Source organism: Syngnathus typhle, linkage group LG8 (assembly GCF_033458585.1).
Source record: "Syngnathus typhle isolate RoL2023-S1 ecotype Sweden linkage group LG8, RoL_Styp_1.0, whole genome shotgun sequence".
Classification (NCBI taxonomy): Eukaryota; Metazoa; Chordata; class Actinopteri; order Syngnathiformes; family Syngnathidae; genus Syngnathus; species Syngnathus typhle.
In genome coordinates this window covers 4,747,331-4,764,459 of record NC_083745.1, presented here as the reverse complement: position 1 = coordinate 4,764,459, position 17,129 = coordinate 4,747,331, and the positions used below count along the sequence as shown (strand labels likewise).

Genomic DNA, 17,129 nt, shown 5'->3' with positions numbered 1-17,129 from the left:
GATGTGGTCGTGATTACTATCAATGCACTGTGTAATTTACCACGGTGATGGAAAATCAGTGTTAATTATATCCCACAGACATATTTCATAATTGTTAGTACGAAACAGCCTGTTCCATAAGCGAATTAATCACAACCTAATTTTGTTTTTTTTTCAGCTATTGAAAGGGCGACTACAAATATGAATTTATTACATGCTAATAATACCCAGTTATAATGTCACATTACTACCTTTTTCATTATCTTCAATACAGTTTACTCATACATCAAAAATATTACACATTATGGTTATGCCAATGAGAATAAAGCATAATGCTCATATTATGCTATGTCACGTCTTGTCATTGGTTACTTTATTATGTCTAGGTTACCATGGTGTATGTATATATATATATATATATATATATATATATATATATATATATATACACACACACACACACAGCAGTTTGTGACGAATGACTCAACGCGTCGGAAAATATTCAAGCCACATGTCCCGTGCTGATAGCACTTGCACGGATGTGCACTCATACACACACAAAGGCAAACGCACACATGCATCACTTGCAATTCCGCTGATGGCCTTGCAGCGTTTTGTCAAAGTCATCCGTAAGTACACAAACGAAAATGTTTATATTCATTCAATATGACGAGTAAACTCTCATTTGAGGAAGTGCGTGTGCGAATGTGTGCAGCCATCTCATACTATGGGCAAAAAAAGGACATGTGAAAGTGACATAAACATGGAGAGATGACAAGAAGCAGCTGGAGTAAATTAATGCAACAAATGTGTACATTTACATGCTCAAACCGCCCTCGCTAACACATATCATGGCCCCAACTTCAACAAAATTAACTACCACACATGACTGCTGTGTCATATTCAGTAAATGGCCGATGATGATGATGTATGCAAAGGCGTGAAAGCTTTGAGAGTAATTTCATTATCACATACTTCAATACAATGTTTCATTATCCTCCTCCAGGAAGATGCGCCATTATTGTTACCTTTAATCACTAATATCTTTTTTTTTTTTTTATAGCCTTTGAAATGGAAAATCTGTTGAGCATCAAATTTACCCTGTTTGGATCCCCCCCCCCCCCCCATTTCCTGTGATTGTGCACACACGCACGCACTAAAGAAGATTCCGTGGCCTGCGTTCTGTCTTAATGGCTTTTGTTGACTGACCTTTGTGTGTGTTGTGGCCGCCGAGCACCAAGGACGCTCTTAATTAAGATCAGCATGTTCCACTCCCGCCTTTTCATTTATGATGTGATTAAACACACTTTTCATCTGATAAGGGCAAACAGATTCCTAAGTAAAAGTTTTGATTGTGGTCATATGGCAATATAATTGGAAATAATGTGAATCGCGTAAAAGATAGCTTGATATAGTAAGGATATAATATTATGACTATATCCTTGTATTTATTGTCTCATTCAAAACAAAAGTTCAAACGGAATAAAAACTAACTCTCATGAAAAGATTCTATATTTTTTGCGCTGTTTGTTTTGTTGGCATTAATCAACAGTGTTGATGATAGAAGAGGCCATTTGCGGCGCCATTGTTGTCACGCTGTGTTCTGCTCTCTGCAGAATTAGTCACACACTTGAGTGAACCAAACAATGACAATTGGCCTCCAAAACAAAGTAAAGTGCCTCTGCTAATTTATTCCATCATTGAAGTGCTTATTTCATAAAATCAGAATGAAGTACAAGATTTTTCTTTAATTTCTTTTCTGTCTTTGAGTCACTCATTAAAGTCATCTGGTTTGCTTGAGTCAGTCTGCAGTCCACTCACTCGAGTCAGTGTGTTGACTAATTTAAGTGAATCAACCGAATCTTTTTTTTTAATTTTATGAGTCTGCTTACTCATTGAATCGATTCAAACGATTCATCTGAGTCAGCAGTGTTTCCGGCAGTCACCTAGCTTGACCCAGTCGATTGATTCAAACGACTCGTCCGAGTCTGATGTAAGTTCATTCACTCGAGCGTGTGAGCAAATGAATCAACTGAGTCTCCCTTGTTTACAGTAGGGACAAAATCCTTCCGGGAGCAGTGAAATTAGTAATGAGTACCTAAAAAACGATTAATTATTACCTTTTGAGGTTTTTTTGTGGGATGAGTGTACCTGGAGTACAGTTACTATGACTCCGTTTTTTTGTTGTTGTTTTGATAGCAGCTCTCCAATTGCCAGATATTTACTTTACAGAGCCCTTTCTTAACCTGCCATCAACTAAATGCACTCGTGATTGCAGCTACTGTCTGGCGTGGGCTCCCGCCGGTGCGGCACGCCGTCACAGCGCCGAGTGGGCACATGGGAACGCTTTTAATTAGCTGTCTTTAATTACAGACAGGAGACGCCGCTTCTCAAATGGAGGAGGCTTGAAAGAGAAGTGACAGCCAGGTGAAGGAAAGCTTCTCATGTCAGGTTTTACTATAATCTCGATTCTCGAGTACTGGTGAGGACTTTAGAGTCTTTTGGATTTCTTGTTTTTTTTCTCCAACCCTAAAAAACAAACAATTGGTGAGAGTAGTCATTCAAATGTAACATGAAATTTGGTTGGCATAGTTATTACATCACACTTAAGAGGCCCTGCTTGAACTCTCCAATTTTGTTCAGGCAGCCACGCTCAAAATATTCATGGCACCAATGCCACTATTGCACAAATGGCAGAATCAAATTAGAAGTCAAGGTCAAGGCTTGCATTATTGGCCGCTGAATTGGGAAGGGAAAAAAGTGGAGAAGAAGCTTACTTGCAATGAGACGCTCGTGTTTTGCCTCATCAATTTTCCGTCAGACTGGAAAGCTAAATCCTCCCTGTGACCTTCTCTGGGGCAAAAGACACAGTCGCTTGGTGTACTTCCAAAAGTATTGGAACACTGATTCCAATTCTTCAGGGAATAGACACAACAGTTCCCCTGCATAAGTATTAGAACAGTGAAGCCACTGACTTCACTGTTTTTCTTCTTTTCCAGTCATCACTTTTGGAGTTAGGTGAATATCTTCTCACAGCTTCACAATCACTTGCTTTTCCACCCACAGACATCTGCACCAGCCAACCCCCAAGACTTTTGTTCGGTGACAGTTAATTGTGTGTCGTCTCCCTGTTCTGTCTCCCACTTGTGAGTTCTCGACAAGTTGACATTTAGCAGCCGGGAAATTTTTTGCTTTAATAACGCAGACTTTTCTTCTTTTGTGTTTTTCCGGGCTTGTCGTCAGTCAATAATTTTCAAAATGTCAAACTTGCGGAACGCTGCTACGGGATTCAATAAGCATGTCAGTTTGGATTTGCTATATTTTCCTGCGATGAGCTCAAATGTACCAATGTGGTTTTGCTAGACTGCTCAAGGCATGTGTAATCTCATAAAGTAATCAATCTTTTTTTGGGGGCTGCATACAGATTGTGCCAGGCAGGCACAGCTGGGAATCACTCAAGAGGGAAGCAAGTTTTGTCAATAATGGCGGGCCCCGGAGAAATGACAATACATGTTGCCATAGCAGCAGTTCTTTTCAAAATAAGTCCAGTGATAACCTCGTATCTCCACGTCCGCAGCATAAAGACACAATGAAATGAAAATATCTATAATATTGATATACGTATGTAGATGTGCTTTTAGAGGAAGATAAAAGTTTGATATGTGCTTCTCTCCAGATAGATTTGAACCCACAAACTTCCAGTCTCAGGGCGGACACTCTACCACTAGGCCACTGAGCTTTTTTTTCTTATTTCTTTTAGCATAGGCATGATTGGGAAACGCCATAATGTCAATATTAAACTGCCCACTGCTGGAGGTCACTTCTACATGAGTAAAAAATCTTAAATTTAATCAGAAATGCCAGAAATTTCAGACTGCACTTACCAGTTTTTTTTAAATTGTTTAAATTTGTTAGATTTAAATCATAAATAAATGTTTCTTTTATGTAGACCATACAGGGTAACTTTAATGATAACAAAAAATATTTTTATTATTTAGTATACGCAGTGACGTACATCACAATTGTAATGTTTTTTTTTTTTTTCCCCCTCAGTCACTTGTTGCTGGGCAGAATTTGTGGGGCACAATCCTCCATGCTCCTCTGGCCAATGAAAATGTTGGCATATGCTAGCCACGCCCAATTGTCCATTTTGTATTAAGTACTGAAAAATAAAAATACATTTTCCATTTCAGAAAAACAGTTAACTACTCTTGTAAATGATACAATAAATATAAAAGTAAAATAAAAGCCACACACAAATATTGATCACTATGTACTTGCAAATGTTCTACAATCTCTTTCTTGCAGACCAGCAAGACGATTAAGGATGATTAATGGCTCCATCTTGTCTATTTATCAGTCGAATTTGTCGTTCACCTCCCTGACGCCATCAGCATCAGTCACGTGCACTTTGGCGCCAGACATAAAGAATGTGTTATGATGATAGAAAAAGCCACTCGGGGAGAAAAATTGGCTTTTCATGAAAAGGGCCGCCTGTCTGTGTGCCTACGTTAGTAAGAATAACTCTTTGGGGGCTTACTCAGCTCCAGTTTACACTATAGATTACATTTGGTGTCCTAGAGAGAAATTAAAATTAAATGCGCACAAGACCTTACTTTATTCTTATCTTTATTTGGGCCTTCAAACATTGGTGTAGGTGTTGATTTTATCTGGAAGTGTGAAGGGATGTTGAAACACTTTCGTCCCCAGTAACAAAAATACAGTAACATTTGTAAAAATAAATCGTAAAATATGAATAGGAGGTTACTTTTGAGAGTATTTGGGATCTCTTGACCTTTTCACACGCAATCTTCCATCACATGAAAAGCCCCCAAAAAAGTAGCAAAATCAATCCTTGCCGCTTGTTTTTTGTGTAAATTGTTGGCTATGGAATATCTTCTTGGTAATTGTGTTTTTGGGAGGGGGGACGGTGTCAATGATGGTTTATGGTTGCCATACAAGTGGATACATTCAAATAAGGGATGGTAGATGTGTTTATGTACTTGAAATAGATAAAGAGCGTTAGCGCCCCCATGTGCTACGGCAGAGAACAACCAGAATTAAAAAAAAAACCGGATGAATGAACAGCTTGACTGCTTAACTGTCTTACTATATAGAAAATACAGTGGACCGTGAGTTGTGAAGCACAGGAAATGTTGAGGAAGGCAAATATGAAACATACGATAATCTTTTTAAGGATTTCTGGAAGGAATTGTTGTCCTTTGCTTGTTTGGTGGTATTTCACAATTCAACATTTAATTAAAAAATGTGGGTTGTCCATTCATTCATTCTGGAGGTGAACCCGCTGGTGCTGGAGCGCGCGTACGACTTGAGATAAATGTCATGGACTATTTAAAAATCATTGTAACCCTCATCCATCCTGTTTGAGTGCAAGGGTACCGGTCAGAAACATCTGGGACGAGCCCTCCTGATGATGGGCTGCAGAGGCAGAGGCAGAGAGCAGCGCGCATGCGCAGTGCATCTAGGGGCTCGGCGGCGTTCGGTGCTGAAGTGGGGCGGATGGACGGAAAAACGGCGGCGATGGACGTTCCGCGGCTGAATCCACATTAACGATGCTCTCCGAGAGCCGTCGAGACACCGCGGCGTGCGTACCCACCACCCTGGGACACTGACAGTTTGACACAAAGCGGTAAGACGACGCTTGATTTGGGCGCGCTGCGAATCCGGGGGCACACTCACCGGCCGCGGCGGCAGCGAAGGAGGAGAAGCTAGCTCAGTGATTAGCATAGCAGCTAGCGCGGCTCCCTCCGAAGATAGCGACTCTTGGGCGGCTTGCGAGCGACAGCGATAAGGCTGTCGTTTTTAATAAGATTCCTCGCCGCCTTCCTTGACTGCGTTTGGGCTCGGCTGGCGGCTGCGCTCGGGTGGGTTCGCAGCAGCGGCTAGCCAGTGGAGCTAATAGGAGTTGGAGTTCCCCGATGAGAGCAGGTTCAGGAGAAAAGCGGCAGATGGGGGCCTTGAGGGAGATGCAACATATCAACCTCCAACACTTTTTCTCGTGTAAAGAACCTCCATTTTCAGCTCCTTGGTTTAGCAAACGAGAGCACCATCTCCGTGTTGAGTGTCACCAGACTTCCACGCTGAAGGTTCTAATCATGCTTCATTGTTCTACTCGGTCACTTATTGCTTTCTGCAATTTACTTGGGGCTCATAAATACACAATACTGCCACCAAATATCCACCAAAGTCATCTCTAAGTAGCAACATGACAAAATTAGACGGAAAATGCCTATCTGTCAAAATGCTGGTTGCGTTTGGGATGGGCATTTTGAAAATCAAATGACTGGTTCCGAAGAAATTACGTGGACACAAACTTCCGCTTTTAGGGCCTCGGGCCCTAAATTTGCCAAGCCATGCATTACAATGGGAAACATAGTTCCTGTCAGAGAATCTTTTATTTTTGGAAGCATTTTGCTTGTGGCCTGTTTTCCTCTTGGAACCGTTTGCCATTCGCAAAGGAAAAAGGTTCTTTCTTTCTTTTTTAATGCAGGCTATGCAAAATCCTTCGTCATGGCCCGTTTAGGCATACAAGTAGGACTTGTATTTTTTGGTTGAAAGTTCAGAAGGAATGGTTGCAGATTCGCAACAGTATCGGGCTGGCATGTTGTGTCATGTGATGGCAGCCAGAAAGAAGCAGTTTGTGGATGAAAGATGACTAAGTCAATGCAGGAATAAAAAATGATGGAAAGGGTCCAAATCTTGGCTATTTTTGTTAGCATAGTAAAACATCACTGAAATGAATAAAATAATGAATGAGGCTGATGTGAATAGTGGTCAGAGGAGTGGGCCGGCCCACCGACAACAAAGATCCGAATATAACTAACGGCTATTGAAATGCATTGCAGGAGAAAAAAAATAACCCCCCCAAAAATGTGTCCCAGAATACTGCGAAACATTCAAACAAATATCTGTTCTCTTTCCCTTTCACAGTCTATGTCGGATTGTGTGGAAAAAGACAATTTCCCAAATCAACACGCGGGGAGGCAGGCTGGGAGGCCGTTTCACGCTTAGTCAGTTTCCTTTCCGAGGAGAAAATGCAGCAAAATGGCATGACTGACTGTGGTTCGGGTGTTTGGCTGAAGCAGCAAAAGTCGGCCTGAGTTATGTTTCATGATGTCCTTTAAAAAAAAAAAAAAGATTGCTTGGATTGTGATGTAAACCTTCAATATGCGAGCTCATTAAAAATTCACCCACGGTCACCTCCTAAGGATGTTTATTTTGTTGTTGCTGTGTTGATTAACGGTGGACGTCCTCTTTGACAGAAAGTTCCTATTTGTTTTCAGAAACACTCGTGAATAGCAGAAAATAAGCAGTGTGACAAACTACGCTGATAAACTTGCCGGAAGCGTAAGCTTTACAACGCTTCCTTCACACTGTGCAATTTGTTTTGCTGGTCCAAAGCGCTTAACTTTAGGCAATGATAATTTGATGTCACAAATATGCGGCTATTCCCATCCAATCCAAGCCATTCAATTATTATTATTATAATTTTAAAATAAGAAACAATAATTGAAAATGCTTCATTTGTGATTTTGGAGCGAGTAATCCATTGTGTATCTGTAATGCAGTGAGATAAAAAAACAAAACATTTATTTGGTTTCGGCCCTCTGACGAAAAAATAAAATGGTCCACAACAAAAAAGGGTTTAGTTATTTTCTTTTTTTTTTCCCCCGCTAGAGTTTAGCAATGTTAGCATTAGCGCAGTCGCAAACCATCAAGTATGATGTTTTTTTGTTCTGGAGTTTTTGTGTTTGAGCGAACAAGCAGCCACGACAAAGGAACCACGTTGGTTGCGCAACAGATTGGCCTCAATCTGGTTACAAGTCTCAATCATACTGTCTTTGATTGCCTAGTCCGATAAGCGTATTGGTTGGCAAATGTGATTTAGCTCATGTGTTTTGCCCCCCCCCCCCCCCAGATGCTGTACTTTCAAGTCCACAAACGACCCATTGGCTGAGATTGGAGGAAGCCCAGAGGGCGAGAGAAGAAACCGAAGGCACGGTTGTGAGCTGAGGGGAGAGATTTCCACGAGCGTCTCTGGTCAGGGATGGTGAAAGCACTAAGCGCTGCTGCCGTTGGTAAAAAAGGACCACCTGGCCTTGCCCCGAGCCTCCCGCCAGCTACCGAGGCAGTCCATTAGCCGCTATCGGCCCCTCCGCCGAGCGGCCCCGCTATCGTCTGGCAACCGATTACCTCACGCCATGAACACTCTGTCTGACCTGCTTTCAACAACTAACTAATTCATGGTAAGATGTGGCGGGAAAACACATTTCTTTCAAGTCAAGTCCAGATTTTCAGAAACCAATCTGGCCAAAACTGTCATCTGTCTACCTTTTTGAGAGTCCATTTCCTCTCTGAGCTCTAGTTGATGCTCCAGAAACCTCTCACAAGTGTCCCTTTTGTGCTCCTACGGCCCAATTTGTATTTTCAAGACGGCGGCGCTAAGCCGTGCTGTCAAAGCAGCCTCGCCTCTCCAGCTTTCACGACAAAGCTGCGGCCCGCTCTCGTTTGCATCCAGTTTTATTTTGGTTGCCTGGTTGCTGAATAACTGATGCACTTTCCAGCGGTCAGGCGATGTCATTTGCATATCACACAGCCCGTCGCCTTAGTTTCCCGTCCGTCCTATGTCCATATGCAGACCAGCTGGACCAGGACGCGGGAGACTAGATGCTGCGCCAGGAATAGATTTGCGAGCCTCTCTGCTGCTCTTTTTCATATCGGAGGTATTAATGACGGGTTTGATATGAGCAGGTAGGCACTCTCTCTTTTTTTTTTTTCTTTTCTCAGGACTGCAACTTTGATTGCATTCTGCGACAATTCACCCCCCCCCCCCCTATGAGACGAATGTCAGGAGTTGTGATGTAACAGGCTGGCTCTGCGAGAGCGCCGTTTGCGCAGCAGCGCGAGCAGGCTTTCCCAGGTCCGTTTAACTCGCAACCAGCCCGCCAGCTGGCCGCCTCGCTCGCTGGGCGTTTAAGAAATCAACTGACAAGGCTGCACTGTGCGTTATTGTCTGAGGCACTTTAAATGACTTCTTAGAGCGAGGCGTTTTATTTAGATTAGCCCGCAGTGCTCGCTGCTGTGAAGAAAGGCTGCAGTGTGATGGTTAAGTGGCTCGCTCTCTACACCCCCCCGGCTTCTATCTGCAATACACACACACACACACACTTCTAACCCAAGGCCTTGCTCATGTCCGCCTTCCAAGCATGTGAAATGTCAGGGGAAACCCCCCGGCGAGCATAGCAGGGCTCCACGGCGTCGCCAAGGTGGAACACGGCATGCACGTAAATCATCCTTGGATTGGATGTTCAGTGCACAAATCTGTCAGTGGCTTAAACTGTTGCCATCGTGAAACCTTTAGTAACTGCAATGTTTTAAATTGGATTTACGGAACGATGAATCAAATTCAAATGGGCATGATAAGGTAGTAAATGCAAGTTTCAAGTTGTGTCAACTGACAAAGTGTATTTTGTGTTCTACAGCCCCGGAGTGTGAGTGGAGTGGAGATGAGAAAAAGGCAGGCGGCGCACATCGAGGCCCCACCGCAGGTCCCTGGACAGCCCCGACCCAACACCTGCTGCCTCTGCTGGTGCGGCTGCTGCAAGTGTCTCTGGTAGGTTCTCCGTTTGCCCCCTACGCAAGATAGCCGAGAAACTATTCGAAGCTTGTGGACGGGGGGCTTCCTTTTAATCTGGCAGCTGTTAGCGAGGACATCATCGGCTGTGTATTCAAGTTCACGTGGGGCAAAAATGAATTAGAATCCAGCCCGAGTTGCACAAAGTCCCGCCTCTTCCGGTTGCGAGCGACACGGCTCCCGCAGCCGCCGCACGCTCGGCCAAGAAAGTGAATGGTGAATGTCGCCTCTGTCGCGGCACTCCATCTGAAGAGGTCGGCAGGCTGGCAGCTTGTCAAGCCTGGAAGGAGTCTCCCGAGTCTCCATGCGGCTCTGACCCCCCCACCTCAAATCTCTGTGGTGATGTTTACGTGTTTGTCTCCTGGTCTATCAGACTTCCCCATCTCGCTCTGCCCCTCCTCGCTCATCCCCTCTAACCCGGTGCTCACTCGCCATCATACAATACTCTTCTATTTCCATCCTCTCATCACATGCAAAACAGCTGTGAAGAACAGCCTGTATATTTAGCCCTATTGTGAGGGCACCCGGGGGCTGTGGCCCGCTTACCCTATTAGAGGCAACACAATGGGGACTTTGAGAAGAGGAAGCAGAGATCCTCCATGGTGGGACAAAAATAGACGGCGCAGTGTCTGTTGCATTATGGACCAGGGCGAGTGAGACAGAGCGGCGGTGGACGGAGGGAAGCTAAGCTAGCATGTGTGTTTAGTGCGTTGACAGGAGGCCATTGTTCACTGCATGTGTGGCAGTGTTCAGTGGAGATTGCCTTGCCCGCTTGACAATTAGCACGCAGTTCGATTAATGGCCGCGTGATACAAACTAAGAATTTCATGACGCCAGCGCTTTTGTTTTTTATTCTTTTTTGTCGCCGGCGAATTGTTAGCAGCATTTCTATTTCTTCTCTTAGATTGTGAACAATAAAAGACACCGAGACCCAGCATTCTTCTTTTTCTGCCAAAAGACTCAAAACACGGCCTCACCATTCATGTCACGAGAAAGTTTGTCGTGTGGACAAAACTTTAAAAAAAAAAAAAAAAAAAAAAAAAATTGGAATGAGACAAGGACATCCCTACTAGACTGAAACATATTTTCTCAAATAAAGCCAATGGGATACTTCTTTGTCTTTTCCCCCCTTTTTTTTTTTAACTACTGAAGTTTAAGTCTGAATGAATGCTAGCTTTGTGCGCTAGCATTAATGGCAAACAACAAATAATACAAGCGTTGTTTTTGCCTTGGTCACAAGCTAACGGACTGACTTGTATCTGCATATTCGCAGAACTATACAGAATGTGTAGGAAGACATTTACGTACTTGTCCATGCCATACTTCCCCCAAATTAAGATGACTAGCTTACATGTTGGAAAAATCAATGCAAGTATTGGACCCATATTGAAAATTAAAAAAAAATGTATACTTGGATATATTTTCGGAACAGAAAAATCGGATGTAATGAGCGAATCTGATTGAATGAATGTAAATCAAAGACTGATTTTTGCTTCCCATGCAGGAGTGAAGACCGGATGGAGAGAAGCGAACGCCAGACCTGCACCAAGATGGACAGTATTGAAGCTGCAGAAGAACAGTAAGTCCTCAGCCCGCGTCGGCCTCCACGCTGCGTAGTCACGACCGCGTTGTCTTGATCTCTAGCGTGTCCTGCCGCAGACACCCCAGCCTCGACGAGGTGCTGTCGTGGTCTCGGAGCTTTGAGATGATGCTGCGCTCGCTGGAGGGCAGGGAGATCTTTCGGGAGTTCCTCAGGTCAGAGTACAGCGAGGACAACCTCCTCTTCTGGTTGGCCTGCGACGAGCTGAAGAAGGAGACGGATCCCTCAGTGGTGGACGAGAAGGCCAGGATCATATACGAAGACTACGTGTCCATACTGTCGCCGAAAGAGGTTTGGCTTTTTGTTTGAAAGCTGACTAACACACCACTGACAATTAATTGTGCTTTGTTCGATAAGGCTGTGTGTATGAACAGTGATAAATGAAATAATTGAAGTCTACTCTGATTATTTTGCACACCACTAGAGGGAGCCTGCATATCACTGGTGGTGCTCGTAGGAGACTGACAATCTCATCTTTAGAGGTTTACTAAGCCTAATGTCAGCTCTTTTCTATCTCTCATCTGTGGCCCCAGGTGAGCCTGGACTCACGGGTACGCGAGGGCATCAACCAGAGCCTGGCCGAGCCCAGCAGCCTGATGTACGAGGAGGCACAGCTCCAAATCTACACGCTGATGCACCGGGACTCCTTCCCCCGCTTCCTCAACTCCAGCGTTTACAGAGACCTCCTCGCCAACAGGAGGCGCACCTGCCTGGACACCTAAAGACCCCGCCCGCACCCCACCTTACCCTCTATCGCGACGACGACGACGTCGTCAACTATGGTGCCACAAGTCCGGTTTGGAAAAACAAACTCTTTCTTGATTGCAAAAAGACTGAATGACATCCCAGATAGCTGGTTATTGTTCTTATTTATATTTTTAAGCAATTTCTAGCCGGTGATGTGAATTTGCTGGTTGCTTTTAGGTCAAATTTGACGAGGCCGCCTTCTCCGGCTGCTGATTGTTTTCGCGAGCGCAGATGTCTCGATGGTCATGTTAGACTGGACTCCTCAGGACCAGGAAGTAAGCGAGAACATGAGAGAGAGAGAATGGACACGCCAACTATTCCTGTACTGTAATAATGACACCTTACTTTTCAATTCCCCCCCATGTCATTCTGAGCTAACAAAAGGAAGGCTATCTCACGCCGGCGACTGCAACCGTGTAATTTTTTTTTTCTGGATTAGTTTTCCGGAAAGGGAAAGTAAGTAGTTTTATTCAAGGGGAGGCGTCCACATTGAAGCAGCACCCGTCCACGTTTCCATCTATCCGTCCATCCGAGCACTTTCCTTCTTTCGCGTGGGAGGAGTAAGGGCTAGACTTGTGGTTGGGCAGCTACATGTAACTCAACAATGCCTTCACACATGTAATGAGAAAATATTGGCTGCACAAGTGGCGCTGCTGTAGCCCCCCCTCATCCCCCCATGGAAAATAACCACAGTTAATCCCACCCATTCCTTTCTTTTTCCCTCGTCCTGCTTCCCATTCGTACCCTCATAGCCTGACAAGCACAGGTCCAAAATAAATTATAATAATAACACAGCAGTAGTGGTCTACATTCAGGCACTGACGCCGTTAGGATAACGGGCCCATAACGGGCCCTTGGCCTTTTGCTGTGAGGTGAAGCGGGTGCCAAACATGATGTCAACTGCGCGGAGGAGAAGAGAACTCGTTATAGCCAGCAAATTGTCCGTTAGCGTCAATGCTAACACTTCTCTGTGGGCGCTAGGCTAGAGCCGCTTGCTAAGTTAGCATGCCTTTGCGCCACACATTCTTTGGACTACTTTTCTAAAAAAAAAAAAAGAAAAAAGAAAAAAAATCAGACTTTAAAACGCATGATAGTGTCGCTTTAAAGAATTTAGAGGACAAAATGTAGGGCGGGGTCTTGCCAAATGTCCCCATAACTAATTTTTTTCGGCCCGCCCGGCCTGTTGATATGCAGTAGAAAGTGCATGACTGAAGTATTATGCTATATATATATTTTTTTGTTAGTTGTCGAATTCACTCCGATAATACTACTGATTGCTACATAGATGAATGATGTATCTATCAGATCCTAAAGTGTTTTGCGGAAACTGTGCCACTACTTGTTGATACATGGGAGCACTCTGTATCGCCACCTACATATCTAACTACCTGACGTTGACGTGCCAAGTTTTGGTCGAGAGCCATTGTAAGAGCAGGCTAGCAAAAAAAAAAGTGCAATTGGATGTACAGTGGTTAGCCTAGTTAGCAACCGTGTCTCTTTATTGCTATGCTAGATTTTAAACTGCCAAAAGGAGTCAAAATTAAATTTAAAAAAAAATTAGTTATAGGCACGAAATTTCCTTGATAAATTCCGGGGACAATTTATTAACTTTTTAATATTAGTCATGTGACGGGAGAATTTGAATGTTCTGAACTCCTGCTACCATGACAGTGTCGTATTGAGAAGCGTTCTGAGTGGTCGTAGCTGATGTCACGTTGTTGTTGTTGTTCACATTCTTTACCCGGCAAACTAGTTGCCTCTGCCGGACATGATTTTTCAATTCCGCACCGACCCGCGTGTTGAGCGTCATGCCTATCAAAACTACGTTCGATAGTTGATGAGTTGCAGTGGAACCTCCAAAAGTGGAACAGCTTGAAGTTCAACCACATCCCCCAATACAAAAAAAATCCGTGGATATGTTTTGGCAATTGATGTGATTTTTTAAAAAATGCTGTAGACAGCCCACAATGTTAAATTTGAGCTGATAAGTGTCCTTTGCTCTTTTTTTGAGCTTTTTCTTTTTGCCAGACCGAATCAATTGCAGCAATACCTTTAAACTCGGTGACGGTAACGCTCTGCAGATAACTTCCTGCCTTGTCAGCCTTCAGAGGGTGAGTACATTTACTTTTTTTTGGTTGTGGCTAAAGTCTCTTGTATAACAGTTAAGGACTTTAAATTGTTCCTTAAACCATAGCCTGAAGGTTTTTGAACCTGGAAAAAAAACATTTGCAAAATTGCTTGGATAGATTGGGTTCAAGTTTGGAGGTTCTGCTGCACATTCAAATGTAGTCAGTGTTATCAATCAGCGGAGTCAATAGAAACATTGTTTTTGAGATTGAAAAAAAAAATTAACAAAATATATATATATATTTTTTAATCCAGAGTCAAATGAAAACAAAGGCCTCCTTGTTTCCCACGAGTTCCTCTGAAGAACTAAAAACTATTTAACAACACATGCAGGCGGCCACATTATTATCTCATTCGCTGTGGATGCATGCGCCCAGTTGAATCACATCGGCGATTTTTTTTTTTCTTCCTGTTCTTAGGAAAAAAAAGATTAAAGTTACGAGAATGTTTCACACTACTCAGATAAAAACCTAAAATAAACATCGTGGTGCAATTCAAATCAAGTTTACATTTCAAAATAAACAAAAACAAGTTATGCCCTTGGTGGTGCCGTGTTCAAAGCGTTTGGGAGACGAACTGGAAGGTTCTAGACTTGGGAGAGTTGGACCGGGAGCACGGCGTGTTCGCCGATTTCCCGCTCGGTGTCCATTTCCCCGCCCCGTTTAATTTATTGTGACTTTCACGCGGCCAAGGTGCTTGTTTTGTGTTGAATAACTGTGGATTTTACAAGCAATGAACATGTGAAGCAATGCGGTGGTGGCGGTGCTCAGCCATTTCCACTTTATTTGATTTTTTTTTTTTTTTAAAGAGCTGAAGTGTCCTGAGAAAGAGGAGGTTTGCGAAGCTTTGGCCTTACTGACACTTTTATTATGATGATGATTATCGTTTCTCCTTTGATGAAAACAAACGAGCGTCTCCGTAGAATTTTCACTACCTCTCATGTCGGTTAATTTATTTCACATCTAGTTGTCAGGTTTTTTTTTTTGTTTCGTTTTTTTTCAGTTTGTTTCGTTATTTTGTAGATATACTTGAAGCCTAACACTGTAAACTACAAAATGCGCACAGACAAAAATGTATAAGAGTGGCGGCATGCGGGCACGGGGGTGCATTCGAGAGAGCTTAGCCTAGACATGATTTTTATTGTTGTCTGATTGGGTTTTGATTTTCAACTAGAATTTTTGCATCTCGATAAATAATTCAGGAAACCACTGTCTAAGGGCTAATCCCATTTTTGCCTATGCAAATGTATTGCTGGGAAAGGGCGAGCTTTCACTCGCACCCGTTAAAAGATGGACCATGGTTTACATTGCCCTTTGCTGAAATCCTTCAATCTCACTCAGCAAAAATGTACGCTTATTATTTTTGTTTTTAGCTGTAGGTGTGTGTATATTTATGTGTATATATAGTATATATACTGTGTGTGTATGTGTACATATATATGTATGTGTGTATGTGTACATATATATGTATGTATGTATGTATATATATATATATATATATATATATATATATATATATATATATATATATATATATATATATATATGTATATATATGTATATATATATATATATATATATATATATATATATATATATATATATATATATATATATATATATATATATATATATATGTATATATATATATATATATATGTATATATGTATATATATATATATATATATGTATATATATGTATATATATGTATATATATGTATATATATATGTATATATATATGTATATATATATGTATATATATATGTATATATATATGTATATATATATGTATATATATATGTATATATATATGTATATATATATGTATATATATATGTATATATATATGTATATATATATGTATATATATATGTATATATATATGTATATATATATGTATATATATATGTATATATATATGTATATATATATGTATATATATATGTATATATATATGTATATATATATGTATATATATATGTATATATATATGTATATATATATGTATATATATATGTATATATATATATATATATATATATATATATGTATATACACACACACACACTCACATACACATAAATATCTATATAAAAAAGTAATATACAGAGAAAATAGTATATGCCTTCGTGATGATACAAAAACAAATAAATGTCTGACATTATGTGGCTGTGTGCTGGCATCTTGCGAAGAAAAGTAGCTCGCTATTGTGTACAATTTTGTAAAATGAAAACAAAAACAAATGACTTTCTTAGTACCCATCTCCAGCCCATCCGTCTCTGTTCAGTCCTTTTTACATCCACAAAAAGTTCGAAGGGCTGAAATGTGTTAACAAGCTTGTAAAATTGACTTCCTGTGAACTTTTGATTTTGTCTGTGAAGAGGTGTTCCTTTTTTACCTAAACTAAGAGCATGTCGTCGATTTCCAACCTTCAAACGTCCCGTTTTTGTAGCCACATCCTCGCCAACAATCACTGTGTGGATGACGTCATCCATGGGAAGTGGGCATTTTTTTCCCCATTTTTATTCCAACAAATTCCTAAAATGCGTCAATGTTCACATAGCAAATTTGAGACACTTTTTAAAAATATTTGTGTTGAGGTTCGATTTTGGGCTTTACTCACGCCAGAGATCTCTCCGGCAGGTTTTATCGATTAGCGCAAAATTCGATTCCTCAACATCGGTAAACGGTGCCTCGTGTTTGTTTTCCCAAGAAATCCTCAAAATCCGTCACTTTTATTTCTCGTGCTCCAGCTTCCTCTCTCTCTGACATGCAATACCACCATTTGCTGGCAGAGCGGCGACACTCCTCCGCCGTTACAGTTTTGTCGTCCTCGACTGGCTGGTGTGGGACTAATGGATTTTAGGCGATCACTTTTCTCTTTATTGATTTCGATGCCTAAGCCTCAAGGTCAAGAGATGATGGAAAAAGCGCAGGCGGAAATTGGGAATTTCAACTTTTAGCTGATGGGGAAAAAGTTTTTTTCTATTGAGCATGCTTTTTGCTAAATAAATGAAAT

At 41.8% G+C, this 17,129-nt stretch overlaps 1 protein-coding gene across 2 annotated transcripts; it reads left to right on the top strand.

Moving 5' to 3' along the window:
• The first annotated feature begins 5,466 nt into the window (after positions 1-5,466).
• Positions 5,467-13,090, top strand: rgs17 (regulator of G protein signaling 17). 2 transcript variants are annotated; one of them, XM_061285649.1, is made up of 6 exons: positions 5,467-5,629; positions 7,919-8,246; positions 9,483-9,613; positions 11,139-11,213; positions 11,294-11,525; positions 11,768-13,090. In XM_061285649.1, exons 2-6 carry the CDS (start codon positions 8,244-8,246, stop codon positions 11,954-11,956), a joined length of 630 nt encoding a protein of 209 aa, XP_061141633.1. In that variant the 5' UTR covers positions 5,467-5,629; positions 7,919-8,243; the 3' UTR covers positions 11,957-13,090. The 2 variants fall into 2 exon arrangements, with proteins under 2 accessions (XP_061141633.1, XP_061141632.1); XM_061285648.1 differs by having other exon boundaries at positions 11,279-11,525.
• The last annotated feature ends 4,039 nt before the right edge of the window (positions 13,091-17,129 follow it).

Excerpts from the sequence above, each read along its gene's own strand:
- rgs17 (XM_061285648.1), top strand. Across the intron at positions 9,614-11,138 it reads GGCTGCTGCAAGTGTCTCTG|GAGTGAAGACCGGATGGAGA; the intron begins GTAGGTTCTCCG and ends CTTCCCATGCAG. Across the intron at positions 11,526-11,767 it reads CCATACTGTCGCCGAAAGAG|GTGAGCCTGGACTCACGGGT; the intron begins GTTTGGCTTTTT and ends CTGTGGCCCCAG.